The sequence below is a fragment of the Larimichthys crocea genome, chromosome XIII (assembly GCF_000972845.2).
Source record: "Larimichthys crocea isolate SSNF chromosome XIII, L_crocea_2.0, whole genome shotgun sequence".
NCBI classification, from domain to species: domain Eukaryota; kingdom Metazoa; phylum Chordata; class Actinopteri; family Sciaenidae; genus Larimichthys; species Larimichthys crocea.
This window is the reverse complement of record NC_040023.1, coordinates 27,263,299-27,286,759: the sequence shown is the minus strand read 5'-3', so window position 1 is coordinate 27,286,759 and position 23,461 is coordinate 27,263,299. Positions and strand designations below refer to the sequence as shown.

Sequence of the window (23,461 nt, the reverse complement as noted above, 5' to 3'; positions counted from 1 at the left end):
GAGTCTGTACTGCGTAAGACCTTTTAAGTGCAATGGAAAGAAACTCTTATTGATGCAATGAATACCCACGGACTAGGATTGTAGTTTATCTCTTATTTTGATCTCATCAGGTGTTGTAACATGAATGAGCAGAGTGATTTAACATCCTCACTCATTCCTGTAAGTAATTACTATCTCAAGGAATTAAAACAAAAAAAACAAACACTACATATGGACCTTGTAGCAAACAAAAGCAGGGTCCCGCAAATATTGCACTTCCTGTTTTGTTTAGAAGTAGGATTTCCTATCATTTGTGGCTTTAAATGTGAGCTCTTTTCTGTGTCAAAGCCCACTCTGCATTGGATCTGTACCTGCTCCAACCAGGGAAGTTTATCAATACTGAACATGAGACTACTCTGGCAGCTGAAAGTGGGCATTTACACAAACACAAATGTTTAAACTTGCCTGATATGTCTGTTTGACCTTAGTTTGAACTAACAGAATTAAACACTTACTGTAATTTATAGGTTCTTGCCTCAGTGGATTTACTAGTTAATCCCACTACGAAGGAATGTAAGCAGCAATTGCTCACCAGTGATGTCCATGAAGGCCCTTTCCCATATATCGTCTACAGTGTAGCACTCTGCTGAGGTAATGTTGACCGACAACACGATGTCATCTTCCACGTACTTAAGGATCAGGTTGTTCACCACAATGTTGACGTTGTTCACCACACGCCTGATCAGACTCTGCACATAACCTATAAAAACAAATACAAAAACATGAGAAACAAGTGCACAGTCCACACAAAAAGCATATCATTTTACAAAGAGACACACATGCACACATAGTAGCTTTATTAACATGCATCTACTAGCATATTAAGGAAACTTAACTTAATATTGCATTCCCTGAAAGTCTAGGCTCAATACCAATGACCCCTGCCTTCCTAATGGGCTCATATATAAGAGGAGGTCCTGACGTGTTATTTTTCGCCACAGTCTATCCCTTGGATATGTACAGTGAAAGGAGCTAAATATCCACAAGAAAACATTTTTGCTCCTCACCCTGCCTGAACAGAGCTACAAATCCTGGGTGAATTTTATGAATCTCTGAAGAGCCTGCCTCTCCTTCCAGATGCAAAGCCTTGTTTAACCCAAAACTATAGACATGCCGGCTCACACAATTCTCTCCCAAACTTCATTACACCACTGAAGAGCCTGCATGTTCACTTATACATACACAAGCATTAGCACACACATACAGTATACTCACACATACAAAATACAAGACTTTATACAAGATAGTTATTGACGGCATAATCAAACTACATTCACGCCAGGATTTTAAATAAATAAATAACACATTCACACCAATGATGAGGAGAAAACAAACAAACACAACCTGTATGAAAACACTTAATATGCATTAATTTAATAGTTTGATGACTGAACAAGTCTGGGTCATCACTTAATTTAAAAATGTGAATGTATTATGGAATATAAGAGTGAGGAGAAGGCAACTGTGTACTAATGGAGAGAAACAGAAATAGATTTTTTGGTGAGGGTCAAAAGTGGGGGCCGTTGGCTTTGTGGTGAAGAGGTGGAGGGATGTAGTAACCAAGAACAAGCATAAGAGAAAGAGCAGTCCAACAGATTGTGTTTCAGCAGAGCTGGGGGAGCCATCCTGCAGTGTTACCAGTACCTCCTAATGGCCACAATGACGCCCAGAAACAGAAGCTTCGCAGGAAAAACATACATGGTAAGGTCATTACTCAACGAAGTAAGAAAGAACTTAAAATATTACAGACAGGGGAGTTTCAACCATAAAATATGAAAATATACAGCAATAAATCCTCCTAACCACAGGACCAATGGCATTATTCATTCCTCCCATGTACTGTTAAACACAGTCACTACAAGTTAAAACATATAAACCTTTAATGCTTTTCCCTTATTTTCCAAACCAAATGTTTGCCTTCCTGTATCTACATGCCTGGCCCAGGGCATAACAGAACCGATAATTGGGCAGAACTAAATGGTGCTGTTGATGAAAATATTTATATGAATTGGTTAACTGTTCTGCCACTTGTACACAGGCCTGACTACGCATTAGCATAATCCAATTGACAAAATTCTCAAGAGTTTGCTGCCTGACCAAACAGAGTGGCAGGAAGAGAGGATGACATAATATAAACTCAACTCATAAACGCAATGTGTGTTCGTGACATTCGTGCGTGGCCTTGCATGCATGCATGTGCTTGTCTGAGTTTGAGTGTGTGCCTGGCTGCTCTCTTGCATGCATGAATGTGGCTGTGTGCGTGCCTGTGGTTCTGGGGTCAGTCAGAAAGCTGCTGTCGCACCTGCAGCCTGGGCAGTAAAACCAGCACTTTACCCCCTGCTATTTCCCTCTCTGGATCTAATTTACCCGTGTCAGAGTGTCTCTCTTTCTCTCTTGCACTCCCTTACACTTGTTATACCTCTTCTTGCCTCGTACCAAGTACAGGGCCCCAATCCGTCTCTCTGCGAGCCATCGCGCTGCTCTGAACTTCTGTAAACAATTGACACAGCCAGCACCTGTGCTGCGGCCCACAGGGAAGGAGCCCACTTAAAACTGTTCAACCATAAAATGACTGGAAAAACCAGCTCCTTTATGTGATCTCAGAACAGGCCAACTCTCTTCTGTGCAATACAGGAAAGAAACACTATACTGTCCGTGCTCACCATTTTTCCTGTATATGGAAAGTATTAGCAGCTATCAGTCTTGCCAGTTATTAGCCATGGAGAGAAAGATTGACAAGTCCATCAGACAATATATGTACTGTAAGTTGGTCCTGCTGTGTTTTTCTAGAATGTAATTAGTACAGTTAGCACTGTAGCCAAGAGAATACACACAGTAGCTACTGTGGGGGCATAGCACCTGTTTAGTATATTTTACAGAATTCTACAAATCCCCATTTAATCTTCAATCTTTATCTGTAAAATATAAAACACCCGGAATGTAAACATTGTGATACAATGATCTCACCTTTACCATGGCAAGTTTCGTTTCAGGACTGTGGAAACGCTACAAGCTTATATTATTACAAGGTTACTATCACCAATAATATAAGCCACCTAATTATGTTAGCCATTCTACTAGCTCTGGAGCCTCTTACAGTAAAACTGTCGATTCAAACAATCTAACCATGCATGGTACAGCAGGTCTCCAGAACAGAAGAAAGCTCCAGCTGGAGAAAGCTCCAGCCTTTACCAGTATGGGATATTCTCTATCCATAAGTAGCATTTTCCAGTAATACCAGAACAGCTGCTGTATTTATTTTCTGAGCAAAGGCCAGGCCCAGTACCAGGAAAGCAGTAGCACTGGACCAGAGATTTATCTCAGGAGCGTGTTTGCATTTCAGTCCAATCAAATCTCCTCCAATCACACGCATGATTACTGAACCATACATGAATGCACAATTATTAGACACAGTTAAAGTAACACAGGCACACTTATCTGACACTTAAATTAATTAAATAATAAAGTGTATGCACTCACATAATAGTTCATAAACATACATATAAACCCAGTAGGAATTAACCCACCCACATGCACACTGAACTTATAGCATAATGCACATTCTGGTAGGAAACAATCTCTTCCCAAAAGAAGAATCAGAATAATAATCAACAAAAAAGGAAGGGTTAGGACTGGAATTTGATTCCCATATTTTTGTAATCCAGTTCAGTAGATCAGTTCAAAAAGGTTGATATACAGTAAAACATTGGTAGATAACTGTACACAAGTCAACTATGTAGGTCTGGGCTAACCTAGGCAAATTAATATGATGCCTGCAGATAACATGTCACATGACATGACAAGAAAGAATTTGCCTCTAACAGATGTTATGTGTCTCTCATCACAGCTGTGTACAAGAGACACTATCACTGTCACTGTCCAAAAACACTTCATACCAAATGCTTGAATGCACTGAAAAATATAAAACATCTTTGTGGCCCTTAAGTTTGACTTTGAAACTGTAAATCTTGAGTATAACTTTGATCCACCCAACTCACAGGTAGCACAAGACTCAAAGCAAGACTTAGCATTATTAAATCTCTTTGAACTCATATAAAACAAAACACATTTTCAACAGTGTGAATAGGGCCAAAGTAGGAATCCCTTCGAACAGAGAAATGCGGTTCTCACAAACGGTGGCCGCTGGTCCCCCACAAGCAGCAGTAAACATAATCACTCACAGAATCGCCCAAGGTAGAAGCACTTGGTCTTTGGTCTTTGTGTGGCTACCAATCCCATGGCATATGAATTAACATCACTATTTTCCACCACAGGGAGAACAGGGAGGATAAATTCATTCAGCATGTGAGAGCTTAGGGCCAAATGACTGGATAATTGCTGGTGGCTGCTTTTTAGTGTCGGCCCGTGTTTTGTTTTGGTTGTTTTGAAGGGGAGGGGAGCAGACGCAACACAGAGGTTTGTCGACGTAGATGCTGACGAAGAGGTAAAACTGGCCTTTGCCCTGAGGTGGTCTCTCTGCTAAAAGGTCTTCCTCAATGCTTGCACATCTTCGAACAATGCCACACTGCCTAAAACACATCCACACACATCTGCCTGTGTCCATCACTGCTATCACAGACAGAAGGATTTAAGAGCAATTAACTAATTAACTACTAACTTAAAATTTGGGAAAACCTGCACATGGCTCTAAAAAGAAGGATGGAGACCAGAAAAAGGAACATTCCAGTCACTGGATTTTTACCGATAGCAAGTCCAACCCAATCTTTTTATTCTTTACATAATACAGATGCCCTGCACACAATTAGCCTATAGTGGGCCTAAAATAATTTATAGCTCAGATAGCTGAATAGCTCTACTTTAAAAAGTGTATAGAAGTATATGAACATATGGCTTCCCTTTAATGGTTTCCTATAACATGTATTTATATTCTTATAAAATGATATATTCTTTTGTAAGTATTATACAATGTACTGTATATAATAATACTAATATCTACATAATGAGTGAGAGTGCTTTGAACAAGCTTTTGACCCTCTCTGCAAATATAATGGACTCAAAAAACTGTTTTGTTTACTGAAATTGCTAGTGTGATGGTTATTTGTTTATTGTATGTGCTCCATGGTTTTCTCACTGTTCCCTCACTCACAACCGTTCAGATAGTATTAAGAATGCACAATAAGGCATTTTTGACAGCTGGCATATTCTGAGCAAACAAACAAAGGATCAGAAACGGATTGAACTTTATACAGCTGCTGGCTGATTCATTCATGCGTAGGACTTGAAAATATCTGCCTTTGGTGAATCTTCAGACCCCGTTAGTGGTAAAATCAAAACAGAAACTGTGGCAGACAGTGGGGGTAGCAGCATACATTTCAGTGTACATAGTAATGTGTAATGTAATCGGGTTATTCAGACAATAGACACTTTTTTAGACAGTATTAGATATTCAACAGATACTCCTGGCAACATCTGTATCCACATCAGTGGATCTAACAAGCCTAAAGGTAAGATGAGGTACATTCCGACCTAATGAATGAAAGTCTACAAAACTCCCTGTGTGCACTGCCGTTAAATGCTCTACTGTGTTTTTAAAGATCTACATTAAACGACTTCTGACAGGTTTGTTTTGTATCTTATTCTTACGAAAACATCCTCTGTCTGAGTCATAGCAGCTTAGTTTTACCTCATCTACCTTTTAACCTTTACCTTTTAATTAGGAAGGCTGGGATTACAGCATTCATGTGTTTCCTCAGTGTTATTGGGGTGCTGCAACCTTTGACCCCAGAGTCGTCAACAGCCTGTAATGGGTTGAAACTAGGTCCACTGCAGTGTGGGGTATGCACACAAATTAACACAAATACACTAAAAAACACACAGGGGCATACTCTCTCTCTCTGTCTCTCTCTGTCACACACACACACACACACACACACACACACACACACACACCTGGGAGATCTATTGGAGGTAGGCCCAAAGGGAAATGCTGGGGTGTGAGGCACCCTGCTTTAACAGCTGGGGAGAGATATTATCTTATAACGTCAGGCCTGGAAATGAATCCTCCCTAGATACAACCAGCCAGGAGTGTAGGTTCATACATCCAAGCATAGGACTCTGGGAGTGAGCCTTGTGGTCGGGTGTTAGACCGTGACCTAGCTCTTAAAGCTCAAACCCCCACTCCTCTCCTTTTCTTTTCTTCATTTTTTTCTTCTAAATATCATCTTTTCTTTCAATTGTATTCTTTAGTTATCTTTGCTGATTCTCTGGAAACATTTGCCCATGGAAGCTTTCATTGGTTCTATTAATTCTGTACGCACTTTTTGCCCTTAGAGGGTCTTTGACATTTATTACATCTATTAGGTTACAAAGGCTGTACACCCTGTACATATATTTAAATGAGATGTAGATTGTTTGGCTAGCATAAACATAAATAAAGAAGTTGACCAGCTTATATGATGTCTGCAGATGTCTTTCTTTCCAAAAGATAGCTCTACATTGATAGGACAAATGTTAGATATGTTTTTAAAAGACCATTATCCAGCCCCAATCAAACAAGGCCATTCTTTGTGAGGTGCAGTAAAGTGCTGGAAAATAGGCAGGCATGGAATCCCTGGTCCTGTAGGAGGCATGTGGTCAAGTGGCCTCGTTGATAAGAGCCATCACTATGTGATTTATCAGAGCCACATCCCCCACACTCTCTCTGGGTGATTTACACTGGTTAAAAATGCAGTGCTTCACAGCTCATCCCAAAAAGAATATTTCTGACAGTTTAAATCAGTATTACCTACATTTGAATCTGACACTTACCACTACAAGCACTTGGCTACTAACAAGCCAGTGTACAATTATTTTGTTTCTATAGCATATTTAGAGGTTATGAAGAAAAAACAAGATTTCGCTGGATTTCGCTGTGGCCCCGTCCTCCCCCACTGAAGCTGTGCCTGCCCTGGTGGTCATTCTCTGAGCAGGGAGGTGAATTAGCCTCACTGGCCCCAGGGCCATCACTCACCTGGGGGCAGATCCGGGTCACTGGGGGCAGCCTGCTGAAGCCGGCGGGGCTTGGCCACAGCCTTGGAGCTGTCTGAGACAGTGCGACTGGTGGAACTAGAGCCGCTCTCGTGGTCATCCTGATGAAAAAACAAACATGGATGTTAGTGAGGATAGGTTGTTGGAGTAAACATAGCGTTCTACACAAAGCTCTACAGGGCTGGCATTCTGACATTCAATTATAAACCAGATTAATTTCATTTTACTATACTGTACAGTAGTATAGTGGTCCTAATGTCTGCAAGATAATCTTTGTATTATATAATGCTTTGATTATTGTTATTGTCATGCATCCATTTAGGTTATCTTGCTTGTGATAATTTAGGTTACAGTTAGAGTGACCAACCAGAGTTATTCCACTATCAGTCCAATTATGCTTGACAAAACAAAAGTCAATTTTCCTTCTATTACTATGTGGAAGATATTAACTAGCACACATCTCCCCACACATGAGCAAGATCTATTACCAAACAAATCACAGGAACTCTAATTGTGGGGAACAATGTAACCAGTCTAATTTAACTGCTACCTTATCTGGCTACTAAGGGTAATCAAATTATTGGTGTGTATGTAAGTAGAGTTTCTGTTCTCCTGCGTGGCTATGTGCACACTGAACAGATGAGTAATCAGGGGAGCATCTACCATACACCACTGTTTTTAAGCGCCCCCTTCACACCAAACCTTCCCACTAACCTTCCTCCCATCCCCATTTCACAGCCATCTCCATGGGCTCTACAAATAAACTTTGGTCCTTGGTTGAGAGGGGTAAAGGTCTTTCCTCCACAACAGCACATGTCATCTGCACTAAGACCAGCAGCCTGTTAAGCCCAGGAATGCAAGTACAAGATCTGTGTGTGTGTTTATGTGTGTGTAGGAATGACGATGAAATGGACATCCCCTTCAGAGATGCGCCTGAAGATAAACAAAATGAGCAAAGATTTCACGATGAAGGGGTTATTTATTGGTTCAGCTTGAAAAGTGCCTCAGCCTAGTGGGTGCTCTGTGACTAAGACATGAGGTGTAATTAAAACAATAGGGACATGAGGACAAGCAGTGGAGGGGTCATGAGATTGTGGTTAAAACATCATTCCTTTAACCACGACTTTTAGTAGAGCTAGTGTAAATCTAATTTTAAGTCAGTGTAGCAAATTCACAAACACGTGTTTAGTGTTTATGCTTTATTTATAATGTTTAAACACTTTCCTGAAACTTAAAGCAGAAAACCACTGCTCTCATATCTGATGTCATAAAGTGACAAACCTTGGAGAAGCTCCATTAACAATAAAGAGACTGACTTTGTGGACTTGTAAAATTTCTACTAGCAGATTGTCACCTTCTCCAGAGGGTCTTGGTGATCGTGTTTCCAAGTTTTAGTGGAGGCTTGTTGTCTTGTTTCCAAGTTTTAGGAGGGACTTGTATGTTCACAGCTTTCGATTTAACAGTTCATTATCAGAGGTTATCAGACTAAAATGTCAAATCTATTTTTGCATGTGAAGGACAAATACTAATGAAATTTGGAATGTAGCCAGTATTAGTGTAAAAACCTCATTAACCATAAATGATCAATTTGGAGAACAGCCTATTGCATCACGGTCAAAGCACATAAGACATACTATGACTACTATCGCTAAAGTTCTACTCCTCTACAATGACTATGTATAATAATTGAACAAATACCTTATATTCATATTCACAATAGACATAAGCCTGCAGCAGTGGATGGTAGAAAACAAAGAACAGAAAGGAAAAAAACCAAACATATTAGAACTATTCTAAAAATAAAGAAGTCAGGAAAAGGTGGAGAGTTGAGTGAGTTAACCCCCAGTATGACATCGATTAGGGTTACTGCAGCACTGTAACCTTCACAGTCAGCCAGGCTGGTAAGTTAGTCTGACAATCATGATAAATCGCGATCACATGTGTTTAGCATTTGAACAGAGATCAGTGAGGCAGAGTGTCTCAGGAGTCACCCCTTATCCTGACTTATAGAAAACACCGAAGGTGTCAAAACCAAATATATTTGGCTACCCTATGCACACTTTGTTCATACTTACTCAAATGAACAAATTAAAACACACAACTACACCTTTCAGGCAAGTCACATGCCGTGAATACTGTGCATACATGTACCCCACAAAATTACACACATTTCCTGGTTCTGACACTGTTTAATGACAATGAAACCCTTTCGCTCTGTGTGGTTGAGTAATGAAGATTAGGTCTTAAACATACTTTACATAATTTGAGTTGTGGACACACTGACAGAGAAGCAAGTATCCCCCAAGTGCGGTAAAGTAAACATGCAATTGCCAAAAGAGACCAGAGAGGCTCTGGTAGAAATATTTACACTCTACTTCAGTAAAGGCCTTTGCGGTAGAGCTGCACTATGCAAGCAGTTTTTTCCCCATCAGTGAGTGGTGGGAATTGGTAAACAGAAGAGAAGGAATAATAAATACTTCATCAAGGTTCCAAATAATAGAGATTGGCAAATAATAAGATGTAAATTTGTTCCTCATTATTCACACTTCATTTGGTAACTTGTCATCACTTCAAAAGTTGCATCTGCAACATACAAAGATAATACAATAAAAAAAGAAAAAAAGGCTGTTTTTGAGATGAGGTAAGTTTGTGATACATGTTCACATGCTGAGGCGTTTAGTTTACATCACTATATGCTACTTAAGCACATTAGAATTAGAAACAGCCTCCCACCCATGTAGACTCTCATATCTATACCTAAAGGAATGCCTAGCCCTGCAGGCCAAGAGTACATTGAGTTCAACAACTCAAACTGCCACTAAAGTACAAGACCGCCAAATTTGGAAGCAGTGCAATTAAGCGCTCAATGTCACCGTGGGCAGTGAGCAATTCTCCAGAGGCAAAAAATGCCTTTTCAGAGGGAAGCCCTGGGACAAATGAAGCCTGCCTCAGCTGCTGCCGGGTAAACTGATCCCCCCCAATGCCACGGCAGGGCACAGGACAGGGAGGGAGGGATGGAGTGATAGAGAAGGAGGAAAAGATAGAAGGATCAGGAAAAGGGGGGTTGCTTCCCCTGCAGGCACGTCAACTCAGCTGTTGACCAAAGATGACGGTAGCAAAAAGGGAAAAGAGAGACAAAGAGATAAGTGGAAAAAATAACAGAATGACATAAAGTCAGACATTGAGACCAAGAGTAGCAGAGAGACAGCAAGAGACTTGAAGATTATGAGACCAGAACAGCAAGACAGAAAAATGAAGCAGGTCCTGGCAGTGTGACTGACAGGCGGGGGGGACCCCCTACTCAGAGGGTAAGTGGGCACCCATGGAGGGTTAGGGCACAGGAAGGCCAGGCCTGACCTCTGTCCCTCTGCAGACGTCTGGCTCAGTCAGGGACCAGGAGGCACTGTGTTGAGCCTGTCTGGAGGGTCAACCCACATCTGAGCTGCTCAACACATTAGCTGAACCCCGCCACCACCTCCAGCTATTAGAAACAGCACCTCTGCAGATACTGTCACAGTTCCTCTAGTACAAACAAACGAGCTATAACTCACAGATACCAGAAACCAGTAAACTCTTCACTGCCATTGGCAGTGTAATTTATATGTAAACTGTGATGTGAATAAGTAAAACTTGTGAAAACAAAATACAAATATCTTTTGGTAAGAGGACCATTTCAGGTCACAGCAAGCAGGAATCTAAACAGTGTGATGTGATGACACTGAAGTTGCCCAATTCAATTTGAATTAGTGTATAAACATATATATATATGTGTGTGTGTGTGTGTGTGTGTGTGTGTGACATACTATTGGAAATAAAATATACAGGCACAGTGCAAAGTGTGTGGAGAACAGAATAATGGTCTTATTGTTTGTCATTTCTTGTCATATGAGGCTTTCATTTTGACATCTGTTGGCCTAAAACAAAATAAAATTGCCAGTTTGTTTTTATTGCCCAATACACATTTCTGAAAAACAAAAGGACATTTTCTTTTCCTCCACAAATTATGGAGCAATTTTTCAATTTCAGTTAAACACACAGGGAAAAGAATTCTGGGCAGCGATTAGCAGTCGACTACCCTGCCTGCCTGCAGATGCCTGATCTTTGAAAGCTAAACATTTTTAAAACTGGTCAATTTCACACAGTTTCAGTGGATTAATGACAGCATGCAGAGGACCATTGCTGGATAAACACAATCTTTGTTATTGTTGTTTTTCCTCTGCAGGTTGCTGGCGAACTCATGCTGACATCAAAGCAGCAGGCCTGGAGATTGGAGGCCAGGCAGTGGAGGGCGAACGCCTATGGAGTGAGAAAATAAATGAAGGAAACTCAATAGCTCCTTATCTCAGACAGACCCCCCCCCTCCCCTTCTCCAAATCACTCATACACACATACAAACACAGACACACACACCCACACAGGGTCTGACAAGTAGAGGCCCTGTCCCCCATGTCAGGGCCTACAGAGCACCATCCCTGGGGAATATCCAGCAATCAGACCTCCTACCGCCTGCTTTAAAAACACTCACACATTTTGTCATATAATTTTCTTCAAACCTCATAGTAAAACTATAATACTGACTACCAAGAAGACAGTGTAATGTGATGGGTTTCACATTGCCTTTCTAGAACAATACTGTAAACACTCAATGCTAACTGATACACACACCCCTAATTCAGTAGACAGCATACTGCCTTGTTCTTGAAGCAGTGCCTCCATCCTCAGTTCTACTTGTCCAGTTTCCTCCACATGTAATCATGCTTGCACCTTCCTTCACATGCCTTAATTCCTTCCACCTTATCATCCTATTAATTTTCACTTCTTTCCATCTTCAGTCACAATCTATGTCTTTTTTAGTTACAACAGTTGTTTCTAGTTTGACACTGTCATCTTCTTCATCCCTCTGCTTACAAGAACTTCTCATCCCATCCATCCCATCCAAGCTGTTAGTCTAAAGCTTGTTTTAACGGCGATGACCCTCTTTCTCATAAGAATGGTTTCCAGCTGGCAACAAGAGGAATGAGACTTGAAAAGCGGCTCACTGTTTCAAACATACAGTCACAGTTTGGGATGGTTCCAGTAATGTTAAATGGTATGCAGCCACTTCTTTTACACTTAAGCTGTACGACCTATTGATGACGACCCCACTGGAATGTAAACCGAAGAGAACAGAGCTCATCGCAGTTGACTCAAATTACCTTTTCTTTAACGTCTCTTGGCTTCGAATACATCCATCAGCTCAACTAAAAATTAGCTGCTAATGGGTTTTTAATGAAACTGTAACAAATGCAGAAAGCCATTATACCATGATTAAAGACAGGGGTTTCATTTTCTGCTCAAACGGAGGTAGATTAGAGAAGGCTGCTAGAGCTGTAAGGACAGAATTTCACACACTCTCCCATACATTCAAAACACTTCAAAATGAGCAAAAGCTCAAAATAATGACTATTACAATCTGCAGTGTGTTTATAGATACTAACACACTAAAACACAAACATACAGTAACAACAAATACTTGTGTAAAATGCCAAACATGAATGCTTGTATAGTCTCACACACAGCATAAATATAAAGACCCTCAAAACACAGCAGCAGAGCTGTGCAGCTGGAATCCATGGCAGATTGGAGGGATTAGAGCCCGAAATGAACCCAGATGAATATCACATCGTGTGACATTCTGAATAATTATCTCAATGAAAACAGCTCATTACAAAAATGTGGTCTTTCTCTCTCTTTCTCTCTCCTCCTCCCTCTCTCCCCTTCTCTCCTACTACCTCCCTCCCTCCCTCTCCCACTACCCCCCTCTCCCCCTCTCCCTCCCTCCATCACTCTATCCCTCATTCCCTCAATCCAAGTAATTAAACCCACGACTTGGAAAGAATATCCCCATTTACAGTGCATGTACTGCATTAATGAAATATTATAGTCCTGAAATGTACACAGTGTGCTGCAGTAATTCAGTTGAACTAGGGTATTCCAGATTTGTGTGAGCAGTTTCTGAAAAAGCTCTATGGAATGAAATGTCTCTATGAAATATCACAGTACCTGGTAAGAATTCAACTAAAATAGCATATCACAAATACACTCTACATGATTTTAAGCACAGTTATGAAATAGAGAATTAATGTGCTGCTTCCTAGTGTCAAAAGTAAAGCTATCATGATTCTCATATAAAAGTCAATTTTCTTTTGTGAAACCACAGACCACAGCTACTCAGCACAAACTGTATATTAACGTCAGATAAACAAAATATCCCTGATGTCATATGAAGGAGAGATGGTCCATAAAAATATGCATCCAATCCCGGTTTACTTGAAACTCTCGTTATTTTCTTTATAGTCAAATAAATTATCTGTAATTTGTGTTTTCAAAACCTTCATACCTATATAATTAAAGAAACCACAAAAGAGAATAGACAGACATGTGGGATTTCTTTGGAATCTTTTCAAAAAAGGGGGGGATGTTTACAAGGTCTGCAATACCAGAAGTGTTACTAAGCACATTTCATCCCTGTAAACTGTTACAATGAAAGCACTGGGTTAATTTTCCAAGCATATGCCTTCTTTCTTTCAGAAGCCCAAAAATATAACATGTTCATTAAAGGGGAGAAAAAGATTCCAATGCATCTGCCAAACAGAGAATGCACAATTACAAAACTATTTCACTCTAAAGCAGGAATCACAACGACAGCACTGGTGATGTCATCCTGGAGGTCTCTGCCAAGAGTGCCTCCACTGTACCCAAGTCAAACTGGCTATGTTTAATATCTGACTCCAACATGCCCAGAATAATAACAAAGACAAACAGGGATCCCAGTAACGGACCAGACTAACAGGGAGCAGCGGGAGGGCTTCTGAAACTTTTCAGTATTTAATTTGGCCTTCTTCAGCCGTTGTCCTTGCATTATTATAATTTTCACCTGAGAGGATACAGTTGCCTGAGGTTGTAGTTTAGCTCTTTTACTAGACAAAGTGCTAAACTTGATTTAACACTCCTCAAATCTTTTCAACACTATGCAGACATTTTGACAAAATCCGGTCCTACTGCATCTCTGTAACATGGACCAATCAGTGCCATCATTATCCATTACTAAATGTGACACATTTAAGTATATTTTACCTCTACTCTGGACTTATTACATGCTGCAATATTGGCTTAAATCCCAAGGGCCTTTTCTTTAGTCTTATACGAAAACCTCAAGTAATACTGTACCAGCAGAAAGCAATCTTGTGTTTACGGTACAGTAGCTGTTGCTGCTCCAGTTAAAGTGTGCATAATTCTCCATTAATCTAGTAAATCTCAAAGCCAGTGTATTCATGCATGAAATCGATTTCTTTGTTATGAAATTGCTTTTTTGCTGGTTATTGCCCCACAATAGTAAGCAGGTCAGCAGGAAGACATTACAAAGCAGAGGCAGAGCTGAGGTCAGTGGTCTTTCATCCTTGCTAACAATGTTTGTTTTCCACAACTGTTAAGTTATAGTAACTCCAATCTAAAGTCTTGATTAAAAGCCAAGAACAGGAATTCAGACAGGCCAGTAATTAGTCGTGATGTAGGTGCTGTGATGGAATGTGGAACCAGGCTGGAGTGTCTAGATCGCTGCCGTCTCCATTTTCTTTTCAAACGAGCCCATTCAAATTCTGCCCAGTGACCTCTTGATGTTAACATACATTCCTGCGGGTGATGTGTACTTTAAGTATAATTGCACCTGACGCACCCAACTGTTGTCTCACGGGTGAAAATGAGAAAACATAAGGGAAAGAGACAGAGAAAGAGAATGAAAGAGAGCAAAGAGTGTGAAAAAAAGTGAGAGAGACAACAGTGAGGAGGGTAAAACGCTAGAGGAGGAGAAAAATAGGAGTGATACAACAGGAAAGTGGGGGTACAAAAAAATCAAAAGAGAAGGAGACACAGAGAGAGAATGGGAAAGAGGGAGAAATTGTTCCTGATTTAGATCTGAGAGGCTCTGGTCCTTCAGATGTCTCCATCAGCTAACCACAAGCCCAGGCTGAGCATGTGAGGCATGCTGCTTACGCTGGCACAGCTACCCCCTAATGCTAATAACTGCAATGTGTTAGCTACAATAAAACACTCCACACAGACCCCTCACAGACACACACGCACATACACACACACACTAACACACCGGCCTGTGCAACTACAACACACATGGGGGAATTCCCAAACACAAGCTTTTAATCCAAATAATGATAACCAGTCATCACCAATAATTTATCATGCTGTTAATCTGCTTGAGCACGCCATTGTTACTTTACTTCATCATATGAAAATAATTAATAATCCTTTTTTTTTGGTAAAAAACAGCATCCTATAAAAATATTTCTTTTAAAGTATAATTTTGTATTAATTGATATTTTTGCAATTTAGTGTCCCCAGTTCTAGGGTGCAATACCACTGTTGTAAAAATGGCCAGTTCTGTGTCTGTTATCGTTACATTACTTATGATAAAAAACTATGACAACTTTGATGACATCGCTAAACATCAAGCAAGTGCAACAACACAAGACATAGCAGCAAGAAGCCCAGCTTAGTGCCAGCCTTCTGCCTTTTATTTCACCAAGCTCTCGCTAATGCTTGAAAGTTAGCCCCAGATTTACCGTAGCGGCCTCTCACTCGGTCACTCTCTCCTTTCATCTTCCTAGCTTCCTCCTTCGTCCTCTTCAATTTTTGCCTATGTCATTACGTTCATAGAGGCTGCTCAGCCCTGTTACACTGCATGCTTTCCCAGATCCAGTTATGGCTTCACTCCCCATCTGCATTCCCCCATGCCCCGGGCCTAAACCATGGTGCAAAACGCCCTTGGTACAAACACCAAAACCTCCCAGGTGAGCTGAACTCACAATCTGGGCAACCCTGCTAACAAACTGAGTTAATATTAGCTAACAACAGCTACAGTGCACATCAGTTTCTCTAAAAAATAAAACATGATCCAGTTTCAACAAATTCATGCAAATAGTTAACGTGTGCTGTAAAACATACGTACTTTTATGTTACATAAGGCAGACACAGGTGCATGGGATGTGGCGTGTGAATGACAGAGACACCATTCATCTGATTACAAGTCAGTGTAGCATCAAAATGATTTAAAATCTGTTATTTCATGACAGAGAAGTTACACAATGTTGTCATTTTAGTGACTGGCTGTAAACTGAACTTAACTATCCCTTACTTTGAGCTTTTTCTCTCAGCTTTGTCTATCATTTCATAGACAATATTAAGTACACTATACGAGACAAAAGCACCCCTATAACAATGTAAGCACCAGCCTCCAGGAACAGCGCATGCAGTGGCTGAGGCTATTTTGACAACTTAATTACACATGTGAGGTGCAACTGGAAGGCACGAAATGTAGAGGCCTAAGTGTTCTTGGAGTGTGTCAATGTTCTGAAACCAGCAAGATAGAATAAATCATACAGAGAGAAATGGGAGAGGACTTTCCATCAGTGTTGAGAAATACCGAAGCCATATTGCAGGAGTTTCGAGCACGCAAGCGGAATGCAGCAGGCCTTATGTTTGCATAGCTTTTATACACAAGGTTCCAAAGCAGCTGAGGTACTGTCAACATTCATCAGCTTACTTGAGAGATGGAAAACTGTCAACCTAACTTTGGAAAAAAAAAAGTCATAAAAGTCACAATTTCATCCCCATAACATCTTGGCTCCGTCAACCAGTTTTTGTGCAAGGATCCCAGGTCTCTTCTTGTCTTTATCAGTGTAATGAAAGGAGACATGTTTCATTTCTTAACCTAAATTTGCATAACAAACCAACGAAACATGTGGCCTACCCCTGGCCAATAGCCAGAGTGCAGTCTTCTGTTTTATGAGTTATAATCACATTTACAAAAACTTACATTACATTATAAAAAGTTACATTATGGTTTGAAAATGTAACATGGAATTTGAGCATTTAAAATTTGAATGTCTCTAATACCTGCTTTATACTCATGTTTGCAATATAATGTCAGTAATATTAAAGACAATGTTGGCACAAGTTTGTGAACAGAGCTTTCAAAGTTGTATTTGGCTGGAATACATAGCAGAGGATTAACCCTCGGCTACTGCCCAGGCTGATTTGGGTTGTTTGGCACTGCTCTTTGAATTGTAGATCTTTCCCCAACTAAAAGGACGTTGGAAATCCCAGCAATCTTTAATTGGGATGTGTTAAATCACTGCAAGCCATGCTCAAAAACTCTGAAGCCAAAATTTAGTGGCAAGAGAAGAAAGCGGCTGCCAAACACATTCAAACATTGAAATTTTCACATCTGATTTTTCACTATTAAGCATCAACTTTGCAAATATTCATTTCCGTTTTAGAAACGCGAGTGACTTTACCTCACACACTTTGAAATCTCTGTAATGCCGTATCTCAACCAAACAGCATCCCAACATCTCTACTCTCTGTACTGTCAACTAGAAATCTATACATCAATTATAACTGTCAAAAAGTTTCTATGAAAGATTAGGAGTAAATACAACTTAATTATAGCATGTGAACTCTTATCATGTGTGTCATTTTAAACAAGCAATATGGTCAATGTCAAGCCAGAACGATACACTGCTTCAAGATCTGCATGTTTATTATCATTTCAGCTAACCATATGCCTTCTCCACACAATCTCCTTTTTTTCTCTCCCACACCATGGAGAGTGACATGCTGTGCAATTATTCATATTACATTCTTCTTCTCTTACACACACATTATAGGCGGCCTAGTCAGCCAAGATAAAAGAAAGCTACCAATTCCGACCAACTCATGAGGGAAGTGGAATCTAACTCATATACCAACACAGACATCTAGAGTGGAGGAGCTCCTTCTGAAACACACTACAATCAGTATTCCTCTTTCCTTAAGAATCATTAAGTGTTAGATATCAAAGGTGTTATAGATAGAATCTAAATCTACAGTTAGAACTGAATTCAGCATTGGGGAGAAAATATCAAAGATTTACACTCTGACAAATAGTTTGCTACTGACTGGTCTGCATAGGAGACTTTACTGGTTAAAATGTCCTGCCTTATATGGCGTCATCATTTCTATAATAAGAGTGGAATTATTCATAGGTCAACAGGGTGAGGGTCTGCTAAATGGAGCACATACTCACCCTGAGACATAAAACACGGACCACCCACAGTTTGTGTAACATGGAGTCGTACAAGCCTACCTTTCTCCATGGAGAAATTACACACAGAGGCACTCAGTTACCGTGTTACTCCTTTTTGTCACTTTCTCTCATCCAAAGCTAAAAGACAAAAGTCCATCTCCATAAACGTAGTAAGATTAATTAAATGAAGAGGAATAGAGTAAAAAAAATGCCCAAATCTGGTTGCCACACAAAAACAAAATGAAATAAAAGCCTGTTGTGTCACGTAAACACAATGATCTTAAAAGCAATATAAAGTGGTAAACATCTACTTTAATTCACTGGTGTCTGTTTAAATTTAAGACTCATAAAGCAAATGGTGTTCCTAATTGCAACATAATATCTTCCCAGAATTTCTGTTTGAAAAAAGCACTAATAAAGCAAACATTAGCCTTAATTGCAAGGTAATCGTTTCCCAGACTGCAACATCACCAGGAGCACCCAGCAAGTAATAAGCTCCATTGAGGGATTGCTGTAGTCCGGATGGCCCGAGAGCAGGGATTAAACTGTGGAGCGCCAGCATCCTGCCCAGAGTGTATTGATCACCACTTGACTCACTGGATGCAGGAAGCCGCTGGGTTTAATTTTTCCCCTGACTGCTTTCCTGTGTCTGAAGACCGTCTGAGGAGCTGAAGTAACCTCATCCCACCAGGAACCCAAAGCTCCATCAAACCTCAAAGACAAAGCAGTGTAACACTGTGGGTTGTGTAGCATTGGCTGACTCACAGGCATTGGTGACTGGGTGCAAGACCTTCTGCTGGAATGACACACTTGTGCATTGCCTTCTGCAGATGCTTTAAATCAGTTTGGAATGCCAAACAGAGAACTTGAATGAGAGGACAGACAGATACAGCATGGTGAATTACATGACTGATTTAAGTCCTACAATTATGTATTGTTGGAAAACATTTATTTGGCTTGTAGACACAGCGCATGATTACCAACTTAACGTTTTTGTTCAGCGTGAAACAGGCTTACTAACCAGGAAGTTTCAGCATCATTACAACGTTAAAGCCTTCCTCAAACTGAAAAATCCTGTCAACAAGTAGGCAGGCCTGAGGCTACCAATGTACACTACATTTGACAAGTGATCCAATCTTACCTGAAATATCTTCCAATCTTTCCACTTTAAGACAAAATGTTGATAGTTTATTAGATTTACGTACACCCCAGCCTTTATATCAATGCAGGAGACAATTTTTAGAGGGCACATTTGTACATGGGTCATAAAACCAACAATGGATGTGGGCTTTTAGGATAAGTTTACATAAAGGCCTGACAAACTATAAACAGTCTGGAGGTTTCATCTCCATAGCTATGGAAATGCTGCAATTTGTTTTGACTAAATGGCCAAAATATGAACACATATACAGGGACCGCCACACAAAGATCCTCTCATAACTACTCCCAAGCACATATGCTCTGATGTTCAATCTACTTATGTCTCTCTATAGTTCTCTTTGTCTCTCATTAAAATGCTTGCTGTGGCTTCCAACCTGCCTGAGGAATCCACAGCGTGCCAACATTACTCCATCTTTTTATTATTTACAGTCAGAGATGGGTTTTGTTACTGCTACAGGGGGTTGGATTCAAGGAAAATAGATTCTCCAAAGCTCCATGTCTTCGCCCTCTGTCTTCTCAGTCCTGAAGACAAGGCCCCGCTGAGCTGATGATCAGATGGATTTATGCTGCAATCTCTGTAAGCCATTTGCTCCCTGCGAGCCGGAGAATCAAAGGCAAGATTTCCGGATGGCATTGGGACAGAGATTATCCAGTTTGTGCTATCTGATTGCAAACTTCCACAGGCTGTTTTCTTTTACTTGTTTAACTTTTTCCTTTGTGTTTTCTGACTTGTGAAAGATGAGTTGCATGGGCACAAACAGACTGGGTCTCATTGTGACAGAGGAGACTACAGAGGAAGACAACAAAAGCCCATTTTGAATGCACGTTTAATATTTCATAAAATGACACAATGACACTTTTGAATTTTGATTCTCATTGTCACTTCAGAACATGTTCACACTCTGTCAAGGAGAATTACATATCTCAATTCAAACCGGAGAGTAAAGCATAACTACAATAGACCACTACAACAGGCTACACACAGAAGCTAACAGTCCATACATCCCACGTTTCCTATTTAGTGGGTTGTGGATTCAACCCCTGGGTGGCACAACCACATGTTAAAGCAGTAACATCCAAAGTATAACTTCTGCGACAAGAAATCAACTGTGCATCTGTGGTCACAATGTCCTGAAACCTGTATCACAAAGTCATGTATCACATCTATAGATTTCTGTTTAACTTCTGAGTCAAAGTAGCAATTCTTTGTTAAGTAGGTGGTAGATTTAGCAATGGAATAACAACTTGGGGTTTTCAAGAAGTCTTCAAAAAGGGGTTCCCTAATTCACATGTATTACCCATTATTTAGGAGCAATGAGGTTTGGTGGTGTAAAGCCCTAAAAATAGTTTGGAAGGAATCTAACAGAAGAAAGAGCCTACTTGGACCATATGCCAAACCAACAAGTCTCAGAGGCACCTCCCCAAATCATCTTGAGGCAATGCATCAATCAGAACCTCCACATCAGTGGCAAATGCACTCAGCGGCCATAAAACTCCCAGATCAAGCAGTGAGCTGAGCCAAAACCAGAAAGGCTCTCCTTGGTAAACCCAAGCCCTTATCTTTGTCTCATAAAAAATAAAGAGTGCCTGAGAGTGTTATGATCCACTGTAACTGCTGTCCAGCCAGTTCCTCTCAGTCTTTGCTGATCACACCTCATCTTCAACATCTGGAGCAGTTTACCAAGTTGTCAAGAAGAAGAAAAAAGTGCCCATAATTTTGCAACATTACATCAGTGTTAGCTGTTAGATCTTTCATTAAGGCCTGATTTCAGTCTTGCCAATTTCTGTTACTGCTACAACCAGCTACAAATACAAGAACAAAACTCCTAAAAACAGCCACATAATAAATTCTATCTCCTACCAAAGATTTTATCCATCTCTTCATTATATAAGCTTGGAGGCAGTAATGCCTTAAACCAAATGCTCAGCATCACATCAGAGACCGGCTCAAATCCACCACATCTGAGCTGAAAACCTTAAAATGAAAACATCAGCCTAATGAAAAAACATTAAATATACCAAATATAGAAAAACTGGATGTGAGTAGTTTGGTGTGAAAATGGAAAAACTGAAGATTGCTGCTAACTTCTTCTATGAGATTTCCATGGGGCAAATAAGATACTAGATGGAGACCTTATGAGTTTTATTAATAACTCCAGTTTCCACAGGGGCTCCGTATATAGAATGACAGATTTTATAACCATTGTTTTATCCATGCAGCTCTTGACATTTTCAGATTGCTTTTTAATTTAGAACGGGCTCAGATCAAAGAGTGCATTCATATCAAGTAACTCAAGAGGAGCCAAACTGAGTGTGTCTTTGCACAAGAAGAAAGAAGTTAAAGTTGACTACTACAAAACCCTTTAATCCCCATGACCAATCTCCTGTTACATACATTGAGCTCTTAGGCATAGATCAGGGATTGGTGTAATTTCACATGGAGATGTCCATGCTCATAATTCAACTCATTTGAAATTTCAATTGATCTACACGTACAACAAATCTAAAACTAATGCATGAACAATGTCTAATCTTCAAATAACACAAGTAGAATTAACACAATGGAAAATTATTAAGCTTGCTTCAGAGCATCGTATGACTTCCGGGACACAACGAGACACATAAAAAAACCTAATGTATTTTGTTTGTAAATGCACTCCAGTTTGTAAAATTAATGTAAAAAACAAGTTGACAACATTTTTTCTATTACCATACTTTCTGCACTTCAAGTTCTCATTACAGCTTATTTTAAGCAATTACACTGTCAGCAGGAGCTCTAATCTCCAACTGCTGCTAAACGCCCAAATTTCCACATTTGCTGGAAACTATAATTGTGAGCTGCTCTTGGTGCTTTGCAGATGGGCCCTATTGAGCAATCTGAATATCCCTAATATTACCCAGTTCCTCTAGAGGGGAAACACGAACATTAAAAAGGTCCAAATAATTCCGGTCAAATTACACAACCCTTAATGAACTTCAAAAGACGTACGGATGTTTTTACAGGCCAGCGCTCAGGCTTTAACAGTAATTATGAAAACAAACCATATTAATGATATCATTTATCATTTCCACACTTTGGCCGCATGAGGCCCACCACAAAGTTCCTGTCTCTATTGGACAAAAGAAACACTAGTAATCTTCTAAACTTAAGATGTAAGATTTTCCATACATAGATAAATTTTTTCAGCTCTTTCTAAAATCCTGTGGGCCATCACCCAAATTACTTGAGGGCTTCAGGGAGAACTGTCATGGCCCACATTTTGCATGCACCTATGCCAAACTCCCTGCATCCCTGCTAGAATCTGATTAAAACTGGACCAGGGCCTTAGATGTATATGAACAGGATATCTAATCTCCAGAGAAACATAATCTTGTTTCTGTGGGCTGACCAAAGTGGGCAACTGCCACCACAGAGATGACATGGCAAATACTGCTGTTTTCTAATGTTCGGACAATGCTGAAAGACTAATAAAGATGAAATAAAGGTTTTATAAGTTACAAGAACATCTACAATATGCAAGTAAACTGGCTGAATTTTCTTGGCTAAGAACACAGTAGTCAGCCTCCTGCCTCCCACTCACATACAAGAGAAGTGCAGCAGCTCATTTAAATTCCACATGCTAGAAGGTCTTTGCTCTGGCTTTGCTCCAAATTATGTCTCATGGGTGTACATACCACTGAATAATTTGTCCAAACGTCATTTGCAATTCCCCAAAAATCCTTTCTTGACTAGAAGCCTTTTAGAAAACATCTGTAACAAATAGTTGTTTTGAGACTACATGCATTACACCCGTTACAGGTACTGGTACATGACCTTAAGCTGTGTATTAAGCATAAAAACAAGTTTAAGGTTCCAGCGAAACTAGAAACCTGATCGCATAAGCAGTAGCCACCTGCATAGTATGATATTTACCATTAGTTCTGGGCAGCTCAAGCTCATGTGTTACAAATCTTTTTGCCGCAGTCTATATAATTAGCTGTAATTGACTTCCCTTGAAATGTGTTTCTTCTGGGACATCTGGCCTTGAAACTTCAACCTTCCCATAAAAGGGCCAGCACCGAGCTACACTTTCAATTTTGCAAACTGCATGGGTGGCAAGGTAGAACCAGGCTCTTCTGCATAAACAAATCTAAGAAAAATGCCTTTAATTTAAT

General features: G+C 40.1%; 1 protein-coding gene across 6 annotated transcripts in view; it reads right to left on the bottom strand.

Moving 5' to 3' along the window:
- vps13b (vacuolar protein sorting 13 homolog B) overlaps positions 1-23,461 on the bottom strand; it is a 312,301-nt gene that overhangs the window by 283,087 nt on the left and 5,753 nt on the right. For all 6 annotated transcript variants that reach the window (XM_027286990.1, XM_027286991.1, XM_027286992.1 and 3 more), the window contains exons 4-5: positions 7,010-7,127; positions 572-739 (exon numbers count right to left, since the gene is read on the bottom strand). In XM_027286990.1, coding sequence (XP_027142791.1) covers positions 572-739; positions 7,010-7,127 — 286 coding nt within the window. The remainder of the gene's footprint in view (positions 1-571; positions 740-7,009; positions 7,128-23,461) is intronic.